Source organism: Centrocercus urophasianus, unplaced genomic scaffold (assembly GCF_019232065.1).
Source record: "Centrocercus urophasianus isolate 14NV4802_14NV808 unplaced genomic scaffold, USGS_Curo_1.0 seq_10, whole genome shotgun sequence".
NCBI lineage: Eukaryota > Metazoa > Chordata > Aves > Galliformes > Phasianidae > Centrocercus > Centrocercus urophasianus.
The window spans coordinates 59,961,184-59,982,911 of NW_024884142.1; the positions used below are offsets into that span (position 1 = coordinate 59,961,184).

Sequence of the window (21,728 nt, forward strand, 5' to 3'; positions counted from 1 at the left end):
AGAAATAAAATGCACTGATAATATAAAAAAGGTATCATGTTTCATAGTGGCGATTCTGATGTGCTTGTTAGTTACACAAAAATAAGAATGTAAAATGGAATACCTTTTATTTTGTTCTTTCTAAATACATGCATGACTTATATGCTCATTATTATATAGCTGCATATCTTATTTTCCCTTATCAGATTTATTTAGACTTTTATTAACAAAAAATATTAAGCCTTTAGAGCTATACAGTATCTGCATTTCAAAACATGTACATCATGTTCTGAGTATACATTTTCATAATAAAACAGCATTGAATTAAAAAACAATTGCAATTGAATAATGTAAAATGTATTGTTTCAAATTGAGAGAGGGCCATATTCTGATATTTTAATATGGTTGCCAGTTTAAATGGTTTTTAAGAGAAAATACTCCTTTACTTTAAGTTGCTGAGTAGGACTATAAGAAATGTTACTTGAACTCAAGCAAACAACCACTGAATCTTCCTGTATTACAGAAGCCCTTTTCTTTTTTCTTTTTTTTTTTTTTTTTAACTTTAAAGGCAATTTGAGTATTACTTTTATAATACAACAAAATAAAACCCTAGGTGTTACAGTACATTGTAATATATTTCATCCAAGTTTTATACAAAATAATCTGTCATTCCAGATACATTTGTCATGGTTCCAGTCTGGTGCCATGATTTATATCTTACTGAAATGAACTATTTGTAAAACGTATGTTCTTGAAAGAGCAGATGAAGCTCTAATAAATTAAAAATCTACATGAGGGACAGTTTGTAAATTCAAGTCTTGTTTATTTGATCAACAGTTGGCTTCTCTGAAGGGCGATTTTTTCATACCTTTCTGGATTTGTTATGGGCACCAAATTCGGAAAGGGCTTTATCTAATTAGCTTGTGTTCTCAGTCATGATAACACTCCTACTGTTTCCATTAGCTGAACAGAACTGTTTGGGCTTGCATATCTTTTTGCATAGTTAATCCTAATGAGAATAGCTAGATAAGTTATCTCTGGTATTTACTAAAAAAAAAAAGATAATAAATTCAATGTCACAAAGAAGCAAACAATTTCTGTATTTTTATTTTGAATTTTAAATCAACATATGATCTCAGAGGGGAAAAAAAAAACAAACAACAACTAACAGAGGTCATGAAGATATAATGACTAAAAGTCATCTGAAGACTTCTTCCCACCTCTGAAGTGCTATCTTTGGTGACACCATCAACGTAAGAGTTGTGTTCAGTGATTCATTTCACAGACATTCATGGCAGATGCCACAAGTGACTATAATCTCCTTCTAAAGCAAAGTTTATTTTTAACTTCATGACAGTAATATAGTCTAATCAACTCAAAATTCCTGAGTGATATACCTGCAACAAAAATGTTGTTCACGTATTTTTGATTTATTACAGTATTTAAAAGCTTCTGAAGCAAACTTCTATGTTTTTTTAAAATTAGTTTGCGTTTTTCATGTCACTTCAATTTGTTTACTTCATGCCTACCTCCACAGTTATTCTAGTAAAGTGACGGGGCTCGAGTATAGACACTGTTCAGTGAATAGTTAGCACAGTCTTGGCATAGTTTTGTCATTGTCGAGGATTACTCCTGCCTTGTTCTGTTTATATGTGTTGATCTAGACCATGGAAACATTTTGATCACACTGTAGATTATAAATTCTGAAGAGCATTCACTTCTATTTGAGTTATGACTTAATTGGAATTGTATTGATTTTCACAAGAAGTGTCTTTAAACTTCTCTATGGCAGCCTGATCTGTTTGTTCCCAAATAAAGCCTTGATATTTACCATCTTCTGCCTATTTTGTTCAACTCTTTCACTATTGAAAGAGGACAACACCATCACATCGTTTGGTATCAACCAGCAGATGGTGCAGTATTCCCTTCCATTTCTAAGGCTTTATCAATGTCTAAAATTTCTTCAGTTAGTATTTCACTTGCCTATCTACAGCGAGTAGATATCTCTCTTATCTCTGAAGACCTTCTAGTGTCACTCATTGTCTCATTCCACCAGACCATGACTGAAAAGCATGAAATAAGTTCAGAGTTATCTTCCAGGATTCTTGGAGTCTGTGGAACAAAAGGTTTCTGGTGGTAAGATACTCAAGTTACTGGAGAAAATTTATCACTCTTACGAAAAAGTATTTAAATACATTTCACTATATATAGTATTCTAACTAGTATTAAATATTACTATGATGCCTTTTTAATTGTATTTTAATAGCGGGTCATATACTGATGAAAATTGAAACAGCTTCTTGAACTTAGTTGAAATGGACTGTTCAGTGGATGTAGAACTGTCTGCAGGATCAAGTCCAGAGAGTGGTGGTCAGTGGCTCAGTGTCTGGATGGAGATTGGTTTTGAGTGGTGTCTCCAAGGGATCGATGCTGGGGCCAACACTTAATGCCTTTATCAGGGACAGTGGCAGTAGGATCAAGTACATCAGCAAGTTTGCTGATGATGCCAAGCTGTGGGGTGCAGCTCAGAGGGAGGTCCAGAGGGATGGGTTGCCATGCAGAGGGATCTAGACAGGCTTGAGCAGTGGGCCCAGGTGAACCTCATGAGGTTCAGTAAATCCAAATGCAAGATCTTGCACCTGGGATGAGGCAAGCTCCCACTACCACTACATTCTGGAGGACAAAAGGATTGACAACAGCTCTGCTAAAAAAGATCTGTGTGGTACTGATGGATAGGAAGCTGGACATAGGCAGCAATGTGCCCTTACAGTCCAGAAAGCCTGGGCTGCATCAAAAGAAGTATGGCCAGCAGCTCAAGGGAGGTGATCCTGCTCCTCTACTCTGCACTGGTAAGGTCTTACATGGAATACTGCATCCTGATATGGAGTCCTCATAAAGGAAAGATTTGGATGTGTTGGAGCACACCCAGAAGAGGATTACAAAAATGATCCAAGGGAAGGAACACCTTCCTTACAAGGACAGGCTCGTAAAGTTGGTGCTGTTCAGACTGGAGAATGCTCCAGGGAGATCCGATAGCAGCCTGTCAGTATCTAAAGGGGTGCTTTAAGGAAGAAGGGGAGATGCTCTTTAATAGGGACCATTGTGATAAGACAGGGGGAAATGGCTTCAACCTGAAAGAGGGGAGATTTAGAATTGTGAGAATCCTTCTTTGTTTTTTGGCTCAAAGCTTGCTTCCTGAGGTATTTCTTGTGATAAGACTCTGAGTGATTTGTTGAGGAGGCAACTAATGGGTGCTAACCATGTGACAATAGATACTGCTTTGGGAACATTTGAAAGCCCCTTCCTCCAGAGCTGCTTGCTCTGTAGAAGAGTGATGAGAGTGCTCAGGAGTGTTTACTGGCGGAAGATTTGGCCTGTGACTAAACAGCTCCAGCTAGGTGTGGGAAAATTGGGGAACGATACCATTGTGTTCTGTGAAAAACAGGATGCAGATAGGCATCCCTGCTCCCTCTTATCTGCTGGCAAGGCCCAGAAGATGGGAGCAAAGGAGGTTCCTGCTGAGATCCCAGAGCCAGAAGCTGTCAATGCAAGGAGAACTGACTCAACCACCTTGGGTTTGAGCTGTCACTCAAAGGAGAGCTGACTCAACCACTTTGGATTTGAGCTGTCACTCCAAAGACAGCTGACTCGACCACTTTGAAACTATTGAAAAGGGGCCATCATCGCCGTCATCGTCATCAATAGAATAACTCTGCCCGATGACCCACCACTACTGAGGATCAAAGACGGAACTACGAACCTCGCTGGATCCATGGTGGTGACTATGTCCCTCTTGCTGCCTATAAAGACTCCTTGCTTCTTCTATCTTTTCTATCACCCACCTTCCCTTCCCCATTACCCTAATCATAATAGCATCCGTCCTCCCCTTCCCCAATTCCCCTGATTAAGATTTGTAATACACTGGTTGGACCAACATTTGAACCGTTGCTTCTTAATCTCACGCCAGGTATATAGGTAATAAAAGAACCTCCTCTCCCTCCTATAAATTGGAGCGAGAGAAGAGTAGATATAAGAAAAATATATTTTATGATAAAAGTAGTGAGGCACTGGGGCCTGCTGAGTATGTCCTCTCCTTGGAGACATTCACTATTAGTCTGGACAGTGCTCTGAGCAATCTGATCTATCTATAGGTGTTCCTGTTGGGGAGTTGGACTAGGTGGCCCTTAAACATATCTTCCAACTTAAATGATTCCGTGCTTTATTCAGTTCCAGTCAAGAACTTATATATGACTTTCCAATGCAAATGTGGCATTAATAGAACCAGAAAGAGTTACCAGAGGATGACCTGACCTTCTCTGGCTAACACCTTCCTCTTGGAATACTCACAGAGGAGAACGTGCAAGATAGGATTCATTTTGCTGGTAGAGCATGCAAAGAGCAAGACACATAAGGGGAGCTCTGGACCTAGAGGGAGATAACTGTTTTCACTGTTCTCACTATCCTTTCAGATAAACCTAATTTCTGCATGAACTTAATGATTTTTTTCCCCTGAAGAAAAAAAAAAAAAAAGAAAAATATGTTTTTAGTTACCGACGTGATAGGGCCTTCACACTGAGAAATACAATTAGCAGAAACTGTAGCATTGTAAGTTGTAAAAATAATTTACAATTTTTACTTTTTTTGTCATGTATTCCACCTTTACTATGTACACTGATATATCATTTCATCAGTTTCAACTATTTTTCAACTATTTGCAATGTTTCATTATTCCTATCATTCTAAGTAATGCTTTTATTTTAAAATTGTGGTAGTTTTTGATAATATACTAAGCAGCATCATTTCTACTAATCCCCTGGATGCTCCTCCATTAACATTTTTGCTTCTTCTATTGTAACCAGCTTTTAATTCATGAAAGGACTTCATTTTGCCTCCTGTGGCTACTAAGTTAACTTAATAATCTCCTGAAAATGACTCTACTGAAAGCTTTTTGAAATCCTAATTTAATATCTACAGAGCCAGATATCCTTTATCTATTATTTTTACTCTTAAAACTATCCCTTAGATTGCTTTTAATAAGCTGAATCTCCAGAGTGCAGTCTACAGATTTCTGCTCTTTGTCTAGCAAGCCTGTTTTATTGGAGTAGGAGACATGTAAAACCTCTCCTTTAGTGTCATATAACAGCTTCTCAGTTCTTACTAAACTTATGAGACAACTAGTTAAGTCACTGGGTGCTCGTACATTTAGGATTCTGATTATAGTTGTTAGAGGTATTGATCCTTAAAAAGAAAGAAAACTGAAAAACAGGTTGTTCTCATTAAGAGAATTTTGCAAACGTCATGTAAAATTAGTGAGTTTGCATGATAAGAAAAGATTGAATAGACTATGAATATTATGAATTTACTGAGAGGACTCCCTTCCTGTTCTGTATAACTTTCCATGCTTACTGATAATGATGTCTAAAAAAAAATTTAGTTACATCTCTGGAGGTTAGCAAAAAGCGAGGGGAGAATTCTTCCAAACTTAATAGTATAATAAAATCTTAAAAAAAAAATTGGAACAAATGTATGATAGGTATAGTTGTTTTTTTTCTGGCAGTGCTCAGAAATCCCCCCATCACAATGTGTCTTTGAAGTTCATGAGCAAGTGGCTAGCTTTTGTCCTCCTGTAGAAAGACTTCAGTAACCCTTTTACTGTGCTTACAATAAAGGAAAAATGGAAAAGGCTTAAATAAAAAATAGGTGAATCACAACTATAAACAGAAGCACGTTTCCAGCACACAAAATGTTCCATTTCTATTCAGGATTAACTTTGAAATTGCACAACTGTTCCGAAGTAAGATACTAATGTAGACTAAGCATGAAGCATTCGAGGAAATATCTCTTCTTTTTCTAATTAGGAGAATGAACAGAGTGTTCTATTTTATTCTATTTATTATAACTTTTTTGCTAACTTTCCCACTTCGAGATAAATGTCAAGAGTCAAAAGGCAATGGGAACCGTCTAACTGAAAACTCTTAACTTAAAAAAATTGTCATTCTAATTTCCCTTTGGGCCCTTCATTTTCCACATTTTTATTACATTTAAAAAATATATATACTGTGTATAAATATTCAAATAATAATGCATAGTAACAGATATTAAAAGTATTCACTGTTTCACTAAAGCTATACAACTATTGACTTTTTTCTGTGTACTTGTCTGAAACTTATTATGAAATTGAATATATTCTGCATTATATTGTTTGAAGATTTCCAGATATTTTATGGTATGCCTTAATCACTAAATCAAAATAAATCTTCAGACAGTTGTTTTTAATTTTGGCCACAGACATTTTTTTTCCCTGTGCCTTTATCCCAGTGTTCCTACTTTTCTCAATTTTTTCCTGGTTTTGTATTATTTACATTAAAGCTGAAGAATTTCAAGTTAATTTAACAGATAGCTTTTCATTAATAATTGGGGTAGAAAAAGATTAGTACCAACGGGTTCAAAAACAACTGCTTGGTCACTGTCTTTCTGAATGTATAATAAAATTAGTTGACATCCTTTCCTGATTTGACTGCATAATTCACTCTTTACAAATAGCGTTATCTTTCATCTCATTAAAACAGTAGCAAAAATTATTTCAGTATTTTTTCCAAAAATTTAAACAAGTTCGTTGCTGACATGCTGCACTGCATATGTTTTGTTGAGCAGGTTCCTTCAGTATGGTTTAAACTGAACTACATATTGCAAAAGTAATCAGTGAAGATCGATATGTCTGCCTCCAAAGGGTAGCCAGAATTCTTTATGCTTTCTTATTCTACCTTCAACTTCTGCCTTGAAAATGGAGTAATCATACAGTGTTGTCTTCCTTGCTTTCCTTTTTAGAAATCTGTACATTGTTGTCTAGTTAAGCACCTACAAAACTGAAAGTTTCTTCTTCACAATAGTACCTTCTATAGCGATGGGGCAGAATCTGTCCTCTGCTCCTTGCTGGTTCCTGAGTGCAGCTGTGGCGGATTTCAGTGGTCCTTGGTGAGGGTGCGAATTAATCTCTTTAGGGAGCTATGGACCTCAGAGCAGTCATTCCCTGGCATTCACCTCAAAGTAGGTGTACATAGTACAAAAAAAAATATTGTTTGATAGCTGTAAACGCAAATTATCTCTTCACATCATGTAATGCTTATGTTATGCAATTGCAGATAAAAGTGATTAGGGCTTTCTTAGTCTGAAGTTTCAAATTTACTGTGCTTGTGGATGTTAATAATTCGTGTAAGGAAAACAATGGAACAATTGGGTGTGTTTAACAAGGTTTCAGCAAGTCTTTGAACAGCAAAAAGAATGTAAATAGAACAGCATTCTTTCTGAAGTAGTGGAAATACTTTTGTCAGCCACTGAGGTTATTCTGTGGTCCATAATTTGCTTCACACAAAAAATTATTGAGTACCTTCTACTTCTGTCTGTTGTGCTTACTGAGCACTATTCTCAGGGTGAATTCATTTTCTATTCATAGTGTTTCTTATTAGTTAAAAGAAAGCAATCCTGTGAGCATAATCTATAGCTATTTGCTGTGCTAAAATAGAATATTTTGCATACTTTTCTAGAAACCAATTGACTCAGATAATCTAAAGCAATTAGAGAACAAATAGATTAAAAATTTAAAAAATGTTTATTTTTCCTGTTTTTTTGTGTGTGTGTTTCTTCCAGTTTGCAGTGTTCATATTATCTGTTTGTTCCTGTTACTTCCAGTACAGAACATGTGAATAAAATCTGGTTGTTTTATATAAGGACAAATTGGTCATAATAACAGACACAATCTTACAAGTGCCTCGTATAGTAATAGTAATGCTTTCCCATCTATTATGTAACTATCTGGTAAATGCCCTTTTCACATCTACATCATGTTGGTGGCTTATAATTAATTAGGTTGCTCAAGTTTTTCTTTTATTGCTATAACATACTGATGGACTCCTACGCTGGTAGCAGTAATCCTTATAGCATGACATGCAGTGTTAAAAGTGACAAAAGTAAGACCTGTATCTCGTAAACTTGTATTTTTGGTCATCCTAATTTGTCTGTATGGATACTACTGTCCTCTTTGATATTGGTAAATCATGCCTTTTCTTTTGTGTAAATGTATGCTTATAAAATCTAGATCCAGGGAAAAGAATTTAAAAAAAAAAAAAAAAAAAGTAGATTCAAGAATAGAACCCACACTCTTTAGAAGTCTATTGAGATTATATATATATAATATATATATAATATTATATATATAAATACATATATATAAATTATTTATAAATTTATAAATATAAATATAAATATATATAAATTTATAAATATAATATATAAATTATATATATATAATATATAATATATACAGATTAGCTTCTGTATGGCACAGCTCACATTCACTGATGTAGCTAACAAAACATTTCTTAAAATGTAATTGCTAGCTTGCATTTATAGGTGAGATTGCAGGATGATTATTTTTACTCTCTCACTGAATGGGAAGGCCTTTATACAGATGTATGTCTTCCTTCTTCTTGCTCTTATTTCTCCCCCACTCATTGATCCTCTATTTATTTATTGACCAACATGATCTTTTTTTTTTTTTTTTTTTTTTTAACTATTAGTTGTCCTTCTCACTAACACTGGTATGATTAGGTTGTCATCTTCTAGTGTGGAAACCAAAAGTAAAATATTGTGGTTATCAAATAAATGACCATTGCCATGCAGCAGTTGTCCTGAATATAATATCTGTGGAGTATGTCTGCTACAATGACATAAACTTGATTATTTTCTATGATGTTACAGAGGTCATCATAATATCCAGTTCTAGCTTATATTGCTTATGAAAGGTTACGAATAGACTGCTTTTGCCATATTGCCAAATGTTTGTGATCGGATGACTTCTGTTTCAGTTATTTTCCTCTTTCATATTTATCAAACCTGAGCCAAAGTAGATAAATTTTATTTTGAGCGTCTCTCCAGAATTTGCAAAGAATTTGATGGCGGTCTCAGTTCAGAGGAAACTGAGGGAGAAAGTCAAACAAGAAATTAGTCTGTGGAGATAGAGTTGTATTACTTCACTTTTGAGGTGTATGTTCAGGTAGAACCGTAGAATTGCCAATGTTGGAGAACCCTCCAAGATCATCATCACCTACCGCCAATATTTCTTCACTAAACCATATACTTTCCTAACTTACTAATCCTGGTTCCCTCAGCTGCTCCTCATCAGAATTGTGTTCCAAATGCTTCACCAGCTTTGTTGCCCTTCTATGGACATGCTCCAGCGCCTCAATATCTTTTTTGTAGTGTGGGCCCCAAAACTGAATGCATTATTCTTTGTGTCCCTCACTAGAACTCAGTACAACGGCGCACTGCTGGCGTTCAGCCTAGCATCGACAAACACCTTAGGTCCATTTCTTCCATGCAGTCTTCCAGCTACTCTGCCCCAAGCCTACAGTGCAGGACCTGACACTTGGTCTTGGTGGACTTCATCCTATTGTCCTTAGCTCAGGTATCCAGCCCTGTTAAGTAACGAAAAGCTGCTATCAGGTCCCCTCATAGCCTCCTCTCCTCGGGCTAAAGAGCCCCAGCTTTCAGCCTGTCCTTGCAGGAGAGGTGTTCCAACTCTGTTACTAAAGAGTATCGTTCCCAACACCAAGCCCTGGAGGACACCGATCTCCATCCAAGATACATACCTTATTGTATTGGAGAATGTAAACTGTAGGTCTCTCATTTTTATAGGTAGAATATAGGTAATAATTTATGCTAAAGTTCTTTCAAGAGAGAATTTTTATATTACGATCCTATGCAGTGTATACTGAAAGGTGAAATTCAGCAAACTGAATCTTTTTATTGGTAATGCTTTAAGGACTAAATGCAACACTAGGATTGAGTTTTGAAATATAAGCACCATAAGTAAAGTTACCATACTAAAAACACCGTCTAATCAGGTCTAGAAAATATTAATGAACGTTTGATGTTCTATAGAGAAGACTACAGACTTCAGACTAATTATGGATTAACATGACAAATGTTAACCCATGTATGACAAATATACTAAAAGAGCAGATATACTAAAGGGAACAAATATACTAAAGGGAATAAACCACAAACTGTGAAATACACAAGCTTCGTCTTGATTACAGGTAGAGAATGTTTGAAGACAAAAAAAAGAACTTTGAACTAAAGTGGAAGGAAAGCTTTTTTTCCTAAAATCAGAAAGAACTTCAAAACAGAATATTCAAGAATATTTCTGCTTTTCTCTTTCTACCAAGCTAGGAAATGGAGATGAAATAGTTAGAATTTTTCAACTGAAGGTGGTATGGAATGGAAAAAAAATCTTAAAGGAAACAATTATTTTATCAGAGAATCCATATAAAATCTTTACTATGCTTACAAAAGTTCCTTTTTCTCCTTATCAAACAAAAAATTGCAGTTTCTTCTTATATACTTAATGTTTTAGATAAAGGAATTAAAGGAATTTATAAGCAGTCTGATACAGTGTTTTTGGGAGATCAAATTCAGTTTTTGGATAATTGTATCGAAAACATATAATATCATGTGGATAATAGTAAGATGGAAAATATATTGTTTCTATATGTTAAATGCTATCTCCTAAAACTCAGATTGCTTTAAATTTGTTTGTTTAAGGAAGGTCAGTAATATGCTAGTTGTCAAACTTCTATACCTTAAGTTTTCTCAGCTATCTTGCTTTCTCCATTTATCAGACAGATTAGCCAGGGAACTTGTTTGTTTGTTTGTTTGTTTTTTACTATTTACAGACTAAACTTGGGCTTCTCGTTATCCCAGCAGACTTGCCTCTCATTTTTGGCTACTTCATAGGAATGGCTTTCTTGCAGAAAAAAATAATTCTGTAAAAGTGATACTGCCTTTCCATAGTGATACTTTCCTTCCATCTTGTGCTTTGGTGAATTATACACATTGATAAAAGAAGTATAAACTGTATATTGTTTATTTTATTTCTGACATAGGTAGCTCAGAAATGCCACGAAACAGAAGATTTTACTGATGCTTACACAGTGGTCTTCTTTGTCTGATCATATTTTATAGTAACTTATGGATTTTTTTATTTGACCTGATTACTGAAAATTCAGGCTCTTGGTTCAACTTACCGCTACATGAAAGTTCATTAATAATTATTTTGAGTTCATATTTGCAGCATTATTGTTAGATGTGAACAAGTTTTGCCAAGAATTTAGTCTTTCATCAGCACTTTTTGTGTATGGATTTGAACAACAGGATTTGTGGGCGTAAGCAGAAAAATCGCATTTTTCTCTGAACAGTTGTATAATAGCCACTTTTAAAGGCTAAACAGTAAACACAGAAGAAAAGGGTTTCGCACCATGGAATGTAAGACAAAATATTTCCGGGATCCATATTGTGGGAGTTATTATAGAGCACAAAACGCAAGTAAAAATATGCTGTATGCTTGGACAGCTTACACTTCAAGAATTGAGATAGAAATCAGAGTTCTTTTCAGAGACATACCACTGATCCAAAGCTGTCCACTGATGGCTTTGGAAACTAATTGAGAAGAGTACCCACAAGTGCTTTGTTATCTAGTGCTTGTAATACCAGTATATTGTGGAGATATTGTTTCAACAGCAAGTTTTGTATAATGGAAAAAAATATTTTTTTTTAACCAGAAATCGTATTGTCCTCAAAGTTAATGTATCACTTTTATGTTTATGTAATGTACTGTAAGTCAGTGCTAAGGTTACATTGTTTAATGAGTAGATATTATCACTGGGAAGACAAATTGAAGAAGCTTTTGAACGCATAAGCTTTCTTCATGTCTGGATCATAAAAGTCAGATTTTAAGGGCAAAGAATAGCTGAGTGAAGTTGCTCAGACTATCAGAAAATCTTTGAGAAAAAAAGATTGCTGGTACATGCAGAGAAGATGAGATGTTAAGAGAGAGAAGGAGAAAAAATAAGAAGGATTCTATTTTATATGTTTTGATCAGAATAGTTGCAGATCCTTATACCTGACAAAGTTGTGTACTTCCCTGGAAATTGTAATTTTGAAAGAGTTGTCTAAAGTCCATGTAAGGAATGCATTTTAAAAAAGAAAACAAATGAAATGGGGTTATATTCTGACAAAGGTGGTTTTCTTTTGGGGAAAAAAAAAAAAAAAAAAAAAAAAACCCACAACTTTAAAAAATACATATATCTCACTTTCACATCTAAAGCTTTGCCCAGGTACAAGTACTTGTAGATTTTGTTCTAAATTTTCTGAAAGCTGAACTTCCAGTAATGAGATTGTAATCAAATAACTGTGTAAACTACAAATTAGAAGTTAGAAAGAAAAACACTGAAGGACAGAGGACAAGAAAAAATGTCTTCTTCTTGCTCTTCCTTTTTCATCAATATTTTTTTGACTAGCTGGACATTTCTCACTTGATGAAAACTTGTCTGTGTAGTTACGAATTTGGCTTCTGAATTAGGCTTGTAAACAGAAGTCTGCAGTAGCTATTTTACTAGCTCACAAGCCTGATCCATAACATGCTGAGTGTCAAAAACTATAAATACAGATAATGTAAATATCTTCTGAATTTTATTTTTTTGGTTGCTTTGAAATTAAAAAAAAAAAAAAAAAAAAGGCAATCATATACAATGTTATAGATACACTGCTAGGAAATGTGGATTTTATTTTTTCCTTCCTCTGTATGGCTCACAACTAGAAATTGATTTTGTTTGTTTGTAGGTAGTTATAATGCAGTAATTCTTTTTAGACTCGTTAGAGATCAACATTCTCATATGTGAGGGTATTGAAGTATGTAATTGGCTCTACATCTGCCAATAGTGAGATATTCACAGCAAATATAAAGGACTTACTTTCAAATACTTTTTCCATTTTAATTTTCATTTATCATAAGTAGATCAGTTGTAACGTGAAAGACTGAAGTGGTCTAGTCAGTAGCTATGATGTGCAAGGTCAGGTCTGCTTAGAGTCAGGCTGGGTGGAAAATGAATGACAGTGGCCAATGCATGTCTGGTATTTGCTTGACTTCCATGATTCAAGTGAGAATGTTATTGGCCCTAAATCAAGGGATGGGTATTGGTTTGCTTAACTTGAGAAATTTTTTCATAGGATGTTTTGAGCTTCAGCATACTCTGTGATAAAGTTTGTTAGATGTGAAGGAGGAAGTGCTTACCAAATTCCGAAATACCATCTCACTGGAAAAATAGTGTAGCAGTTAGGCAGTGTTTTAAAGAAGAGGTTACCTAAAGAGATGGATTGGTCTCTCAGTAGTTCTGATGATCTTAAGCTTTTCAGAGGAAATGCTTGGCTGTTGAGAGCCTCTTAGCTATATTCAGAGCTCTAATAAACTGAAAGCAAACAAATTCTTTTTCTCACTGGCTATCATAAATGTATGTAATATCAGGATAATGATGAGTAGAGAAAAGAAAAGGTAGGTGCAAAATCCCTCACTTTCTAGTTTAGTATTGGAGGGAGATTCCTATTAGAAATAGGTACTTAGTTTCACTATGATTTTTCAATGAAATTTTCTTAGAATTCTGTTCCTGAAATGAGTAACAAATAAAATTAGGTCAATATTCTAGGAAGTTGGGTATTCTATACAAATACTGATACTTGTACAATGCTGGATATGTTTTTGGTTACAGGATTCTTTTTCTTATTTGTTCTTTTGAATGTCCAAATGAGCATATAGTGATCAGATTTTTCTGAAGCAAACCGAATGTTATGCTTGAAATAACAGCATTGATTCCTTTGGGTGACTTACAGAGTAAGGTATATAAGCAAAAATGTAAGGATCTGGTACTGAAAAATCAGGAAGCTTTCAAATGCTATTTCAGATGCTTGAAATGTTAGTTTCATCTAAACAACTGAGTTGAGTGGCAGCTGTTCAGAAAGTATATGTGAGCATACTAATTTTCTTTCTGATCCTTACATCGAGTATTTTTGGTATTTCAGTATGATTCACTAGATTGTATTTCAGTATATGTGATATATCTTGCTGGAGACTTAATGATACTCAATGATACTCTTCAGTGATATAAAATCAATTATTATTTTCTAAATGTACTTATTAGATGGCACTAATTATCTGTCAACCTGATAATATTGTATTTGTTTTGTAAAATTGTATTTGACTATTTATTTTATATTTTCAGGTAGAAATTGAGAAGCTGGACTATCATTATTATCTGCCTTTGTTTTTTGACGGACTTTGTGAAATGACATTTCCATATGAGTTTTTTGCTCGTCAAGGAATCCATGACATGCTGGAACATGGTGAAAACAAGATTCTTCCTGTCATTCCTCAGCTCATTATCCCAATAAAAAGTAGGTGAAGATGTAGGAGTTAAAAAAAACTAAAATTGCATTTATATGGCATAGATTTTTGACAAGTTGCTAATTAAGCAACAAAACATGACAGGCCGTAAATTTCATGTAGATTACTGCAAACCTGAGTAATTCATAAGGTGTAAGGCCAGAAGGTTTATGCCTTCAGTCACATGGTAGATGCAGTTCTCCAGAAAAATAGCCTGTCTGTTGAGTCTTTTTCTTATTACAGAATGACTCATTGTCTTTGGAAATGTGAAGGGACATTTTCTTACCTGATTTTTATGCATTTATTATGTAAGTCTGTTGCTGTATAAAGCAGTTCATCTGAAATGATAGGAGAAATCATCAAATCAAAATTACAGAATTATCTACTCTAACATTTTTTGTAGAAACAAACATTATGTAATCTGAGATGGAATACCACTAAGACTAAAACTTAATTTTTTGAAACATCTGTTCTTTCACATGTACTGTTTTGTCCTTCCTGGTTCTTTAGATCTATACCTTCACTAGATTATATTTTGAACCAATATCCTTCTCTAGTTTGATAATATGATTCTCAAGTCTATGTGTTATACATGTGCTAGTAAACCAGACAGTGTCATGCTGTCTTCTCAGTGTGGGAACATGACAGAATTGTTTTATTAGAAATGGGGTTTCAGCCCATGCTAATTTGCCCTCTCCTGAAAAATTCTTGGATACAGAAGCATTACCACTAGGCAGTTTTGATGCAACAACTTCTTCTCTTCTCTTCTCTTCTCTTCTCTTCTCTTCTCTTCTCTTCTCTTCTCTTCTATTCTCTTCTCTTCTCTTCTCTTCTCTTCTCTTCTCTTCTCTTCTCTTCTCTTCTCTTCTCTTCTCTTCTCTTCTCTTCTCTTCTCTTCTCTTCTCTTCTCTTCTCTTCTCTTCTCTTCTCTTCTCTTTTATAATATTTTTAAATATCATGATGTTTTCTGATTTTTTTTTTTTTTTTTTTTTTTTTTTTTTAAATTGAGAAAGAGAGTATGAGAGTTGAATAGGTAAACTAATGTTAATCTGTGCCAGCTGACTTCCATTTATTTTTCCAGGTGTAAAATATATAATCGTAGCACTAAAAAGCCATGTTGATATACATGATTTTTATTTTATGGTTGATCAGTAATGATATCATTGCTGTCCTTTGCCCTATTTCTGTAGATGATTCAGCATCCATGCTAATGCAGAACAAAACAGCCATTCTCTTTGTGTTACAGAATGAATTGTCAAGCAGAATTTTAGAAAAGGGGAAAAGGAATATAGTTTGGCTTTTGATAATACTGATGTGTTAATACTGGAAAGATCAGAATTGTTTTGTTTTATCCATTAGCTTTGTTCTCCTTTTAAAAGATCAATTAGTGATGTCACTATATCTTCCTGTAGATTTTGAAAATGTCAAAAGGGGTATATAATTTTAAAGAATGGTTACTCTGTAAGCTATATTTGTGAAAGGTTATGAAAACAACATCACTCATTTTTCTCTCTAAGACAGGATTCATGTCATTTCTTTAAATCTTTATTTTCAACAACATCCAAATAAATTTATAGTGTTTTTTGTTTTTTTTTTTTTTGAAAGCTAAAATAGTGTCTTCAGAAAAAGACTGCAAGTTTATGACAGCAGCTCCATTTGGGATTTAAAAGTCTAGCTGAGAGTAGAATCTAGCTTAAAAATAATTACCTAGAAGCCTTATTGGTTGCACAGCTTTTAGCATTAGAAAAAGAGTGCTAGGTAAGGATATTTATATGGGTTTCATATATATAGCCTTTTAAATTGAATCAGTATTTAAGGTACTGAAACCAATTCAAGAATGTGCTGGCTAAATTTATTTGTTGGCTCTGTTTTATTTTACTGTACAGTGGTTCGCTGGTGTTTTTTTTTTTGTTGCTTTTGTGTCTTTTTTTCAAAGCTTCTGTATTATTTGTGAAGTGTGAAGAGACCAAATAGCATCTAAATATGACAAGTACTTCTTCCTGACTAAACCAGTAATGGTATGCTAAAAAGACACACACCATTTCAAGGAACCTGGAAGTGTATACCTCTAAGAGTTTTTGAAATTCTCTGTGCACGTGTAATATAACAGTGTAGTCAGAGCTGTATATTTCTGTGACTAAGCTCCATCCCCAATAAGCTCAGCTATGTTTTATGTAGATTACTGTCTCTAAAGTGTTCCTCTGGGTGTGTTATATCTGATTAACCAGTCTTCTTTTAGACCACTACTATATTTCTACTGCAACTAAGACCAAATCAATTGATTGTTAGGCAATATATATATATGATGGAGAGGAAAGGGATAAAAGAAAAACAGAAAAATAACTCTGCAAATGAAGTGCTTTTAAAAGCAGATTTCACTCCTGCGTTTGTGTTGAAGGGAAATATTAGCAAAAGGCTGCTCTCAAAAAAACTTTTTAAATTAAATTAGAATTTTTTTGTATAATTAAAAGATTTAAGGAGAAATCTGTCAACCTACCCGTGACTAATCATTTGTTTAAAGTTCACACTTTTTGAATATTGTATCTTAGAGATGAAAATGAAATTACTTAATAAATGCGTGGTTTACTCTTAGTCCTAACCACCTCTACAAATTTTCATCCAGTTATGCAAACAAGCAATGACTAAGAAAAGGGAGATAGCTGAAATTAACCAATACAGTGTCCTTCCTGAAAAAAAACTGAAATAATTCCTTATTTTTATTTGCCACCTTGACAGATGTTTGGTTTTGAGAAATTGTGAGGAACAAAAAGATTCAGATTGGAGATGCTGATTTTTCAAAAAGTATTTGAAATATATTCTGGTTTCTCAAATCATATTTTATTTTGCAGTGGCAAACTGTGATAAAATTGTCTACAAATATTGTCACTGAATGATGTAAGAAGAATAGAAAAAACAAATTACCTGGAATGTCAGGCCTGTAATAAATCCAACTAAAAATTTAAAAATGCAGAATCAGAAAATGCAAATATCTCAAGGTGTTAAGACTTTTAATTCCATTTCACACATAGCATAGGCTAACCCGCTGTTTTATTTAAACTAAAACTGAGATCCATAATTTGAGATGTACTGCTCATAGAGGAGTACTGTAGGTACTACAAAAATTCTGATGTATAATGCAGAGAAGAATATCTTCTCCCTTGCCAGGAAGCTACATACTGTTATTGTCATACTATAGACAGGGCAGGAAGGAGGCTAATTCTGCTAATCACAAACTGTATCTCTGGCAGGACACAGAATAGAACCCAGATATACATCTCTGGGGTAGCAAGCGGAGCTGCCTGTAAGAAACTGGAGCATTCCTTTATTTTTAGGGCACAAAAGGGTCTGTCTGTACCCCATGTCTTTCAGTAATGCATTGATTTATTTTAAAACTGACATGTGGCCTGATCTTATCTATAGGCAGCTAAGAATAGCCAGGAAAAGGCAGAGAGGAGGTGAGAGAGGGATGTTATACTGTTTGGTTGCTAATTGAATACTCCTGTTCTAAATTCTTCATGGTCATTATATGAGTGTAAAATCCCTTTTCATACTTTTTTTTTTGAGGCAACTTATGTTTAATATTATGTTTGCCATAATGAGATTGGAAAAGCCATACTTCCTTATACTTGCTGTTGTTAGGTTTTTTGAAACTTTGAGAATCCTGCAAAATTCACCGGATTTGACATGAGATACACAGGCAAAAACACACACTGAGGAGGCAGGATGTTATTACCCTTTTATCTGGTGTTACTATGAGCAACATCAGGTTGTTGCATGGAAGCAAGCACCTGCTTTCCTTTCAAAGGCACCTATTGCTCTTCATTAAGTGTAAGCATTTACCTTTTTTTTCTTTTTTTTTTTTTTTTTTTTTTTGCTAACAGCATGATTGTAAGCGCTTCCAAGACATGCAGGCAAGTTTCATCTCCTTCACTTCAGCTCATTTCAGTCAATTTTAGTTAATGCAATTGTTCGTGAATCTCACTTCCTGATGTATTCAAAAAGATCCAAACAAATGAAGAAAAAAAACCCACCAAACCTAAAATAATAAAAAAAACATTTTCAGAGGGAAGTTACTTGTAAACTCAGATGACATCAATGGCCCCCTAGTTTGTAGCAGCTCTGTCAAAAGTGAAAGAATAATAGGCGATAGTGCAGAAGTTGGAATAAGTAAGTAGAGATGATCAGTAGAAACATGTTGTTATAGCTTTGCTAATGAAGATAATGTGAAAGTAAATACTTAAGCAGCTTGGATTGCCCAGTTGCCAGAATGTTTTGTTTTATGAGTTGTGAATCTTAAAAAGGACACATAGGGAATCTGAATCTAGGCCTAAAAGCCAAATAAAGCTCACGTTTGCACATTAAATGTAAATTAGATGGAAGTATCATTTCTACGGATAGCAGACCTGACTGACAAACACTTCTGACTAAATTGAAAAAGAGCAATCTCTATACTAAGGAACACGGAAGCTTTTCTTTTTTTTTGTTTTTTTTTTCTATGATCATTAAGAAATACATATTTTTGTGGGCCAGAGAAATGTACAGAACAGTATTCCCTCAACATGACCTACAGAGTCCTTTCTAACATCTAATACATTTCTAAATTAAACTTATTTTTGTTTTCTTATATTCAACATCCAGTTGTAAAATGTGGGTTGATGTCTTGGACAACAATGTAATTAATCACATTTAATATCAAATGAGGGCTGGTGTTATATTTAGATGAGTAGAGCTGAACCTGTCAATAGCAGTTATTCTAAGCAGATTTATTTGGAAGAACTTCTTTACAATAAGAGTGATGGAACACTGGAACAGCTTGCCCAGAGAAGTTGAGGAGTCTCCTTCTGTGGAGATATTCAAGACCCATCTAGATGCCTACCTGTGTGACCAACTGTAGGGTATATACTTTAGCAGTGGGGCTGGACTCAATATTCTCCTGAGATCACTTCCAACCCCTGCAATTCTGTTATCCTGTGATATCTTCACTGTACTGGAGATATTTGTAATCATTAAATACTTCCTTATTTCACAGAATACTAAAATATTTTTATGCAATAAACAGAGTTTTCTGGGCTGTACTCCTCATTTTTTATCATCTCTGTTCCTTTCTGTCATCTATAGAACCTTTTATGGTTTGATTGCTTTCTTGCTGTTGACTGACTATTGGTCTTGAGAACCAGTTCTAGTTGTTAAGAACATGGCTGGAAAGTAAATGTAGAAAACTTTTATAAATTTAAAATGCTTTTAAAGATAGAAATGCTCTCCAGCTTTTTTGGAAAATTTGTCTTGATTCTTAAATATTGGATGCTTCTTTCCAGTAGTACCTGTTAACCAGTACAAATAATTGCAATTAGAAGATTTATGTTAGATTCTGCAGCTCAAAACTGATCACAGGAATGTTTGGATTTTGTGTTGAGAGACATGGTTTAGTGTGAACTATTAGTGATAGTTGGATGGTTGGACTGGATGATATTGTAGGTCTTTTCCAACCTTGGTGTTTCTGTGGTTCTGTGAAACTTCAGGTGGTTTCAAATAATATATATATTTTATTTCTTTTTCCTTCTCTTTACCCTTGTCTTTTCTAGCAATCCTCATCCCAGTAGCCATTTATTATTGCTCTCTTCCTAACCTTAGCAGTCGAGTGTTTCAAGAGTCATCAGTGAGAGACTTTGTCAAATACATTTGAAAGTCTCAGAAGACTGTATTACTTGTCTTTTTTTGTCCACATTGTTCTTCAAGGATTTACAGTACATTCAGAATACTTTCTATTAATTTCTGCAGATGCCAGCATTACTAGTCTTTGGTTCTGTAGATTGTTCCTGAAATCCTTTCTAAAATGATTCACTGGTGATGAAGTTGTGTTCATTGAGAGGATACTCAATGCTGTTTAGTAGTTTGAGACAGCATGAGGGACAGAATACTAAGGATGGAGGGATTTCTGTAAACTGGCTTATCCACTGATGTGGTTTACGAAACTCTATTCTTAATGTTTTCTTTATATTGTTTAATTAAACAGGGCCTATGAATGTTAATAGAATTCAAGCTTTGCAGCTGCCAGTCTAGTAAAGCACTACAGTTACAAGCAGAACTAAATTTCTATAAAGCCACTGACTCTTCTCTTCTGCTAGATCATGTTTCTTACAAATATCAGTGATTTAGTGATGGATCATAGAATCATAGAATGGTTTGGGTTGGAAGAGACTTTTAAGATCACCTACTTCCAACCCCCCTGGCTATAGTCAGGGACACCTCCCACTAGACCAGGTTGCTCTAAGCCCCATCCAGCCTGGCTTTGAATGCTTCCAGGAAGACGGGCATCCACAGACTCATTAGCCAACCTCACAGTTGCACAAGACCTATTCTATGTGTCTTGTTTGGCTTCAGTGAAGTAATTTTCCATCACAGGTATTTTTGTTTACCAGCAGAGGGAAAGATGAGAATGCACACTGAACTGATTATAGTGTTTAGTTTTAGACCTAAAGAAAAAATGAAAAATTTCTAAATAGCTTCATAGCACTGTACTTGGAAAGGTAGTTGAATATAATCAAAGGTCAGTTCCAATTAAACAGAAATAAATTATCAACATGACTTTAAATAGAACTATCAAAATGCAGATTTTAGTATTTAGACAATAAATTAAATTTTGGAGTCTGATTTGACAAAAAATATCAGCTTATGAAGCTTCTAGGTCTTCTCTGAGATGTTACAAGTGTTACTCAAGGAAAAGACTTGAGTTTTTAAGAGCAATCATTGCTGCATATATGAATTGCTTCTGTCTAAATGTATAACAAGTGGCATATATCTTTAGAAAAATCTCTACTCAAACAAAACAAAATTCTGAGTTTGCTGATTTCCAATAAAATTTAGTAAAGAATAAATCACTGAAGCTATCAATAAATTGGTATTGTCTATGACCATATTGTGAACAAGCTTTAATAAATATTGTTGTGGAAAACCTCCCTCACAAAAATGTGCCATTTCAGATAAACTTTTTAAATGTGGCTTTAAGTGGCAGAAATACAGAGCTGACTTAGATTCTGAGATCTTGCGTCAGATATTCAACTTGTTAACATTTTAAAACTGACTTTTATTGAATCAAATGTAATGGAGAATTTCAGAGAATATTTGTTAAAAAAAAAAAAGTGTAAGTATAAATTGAAATATTCATAAAGTACATATTTTATTGTATACTTGCATTAACCAGTTAATCACACAGAGGGTCTACTGCAAAAGTGTGCAGCCTCATCACAAGTAAAATAGTCAAACTGACATACCATTAAAGGAGAAAACACTGAAACTACTGAGCCAAAGAGATAATTTATTTTTTCCTTCTTGAGTGATAGGTAGCTCTCCTTAACTAAGAGTTTTAAAATGATTTGCTATATTCTTCTTCAGGGATATTAGTACTTCCATTCCTTTCTGGTAACCTTCAGATATCATTGACATTACTCAAACTGTTGAATTGTACTTATTTCTTAGA

General features: G+C 34.4%; 1 protein-coding gene across 1 annotated transcript in view; it reads left to right on the forward strand.

Moving 5' to 3' along the window:
* The window catches only part of PACRG (parkin coregulated), a 190,374-nt gene that overhangs the window by 82,739 nt on the left and 85,907 nt on the right, over positions 1-21,728 (forward strand). Inside the window, exon 3 of the mRNA XM_042822012.1 lies at positions 14,091-14,262. Within this exon, the coding sequence (XP_042677946.1) occupies positions 14,091-14,262 (172 nt within the window). The remainder of the gene's footprint in view (positions 1-14,090; positions 14,263-21,728) is intronic.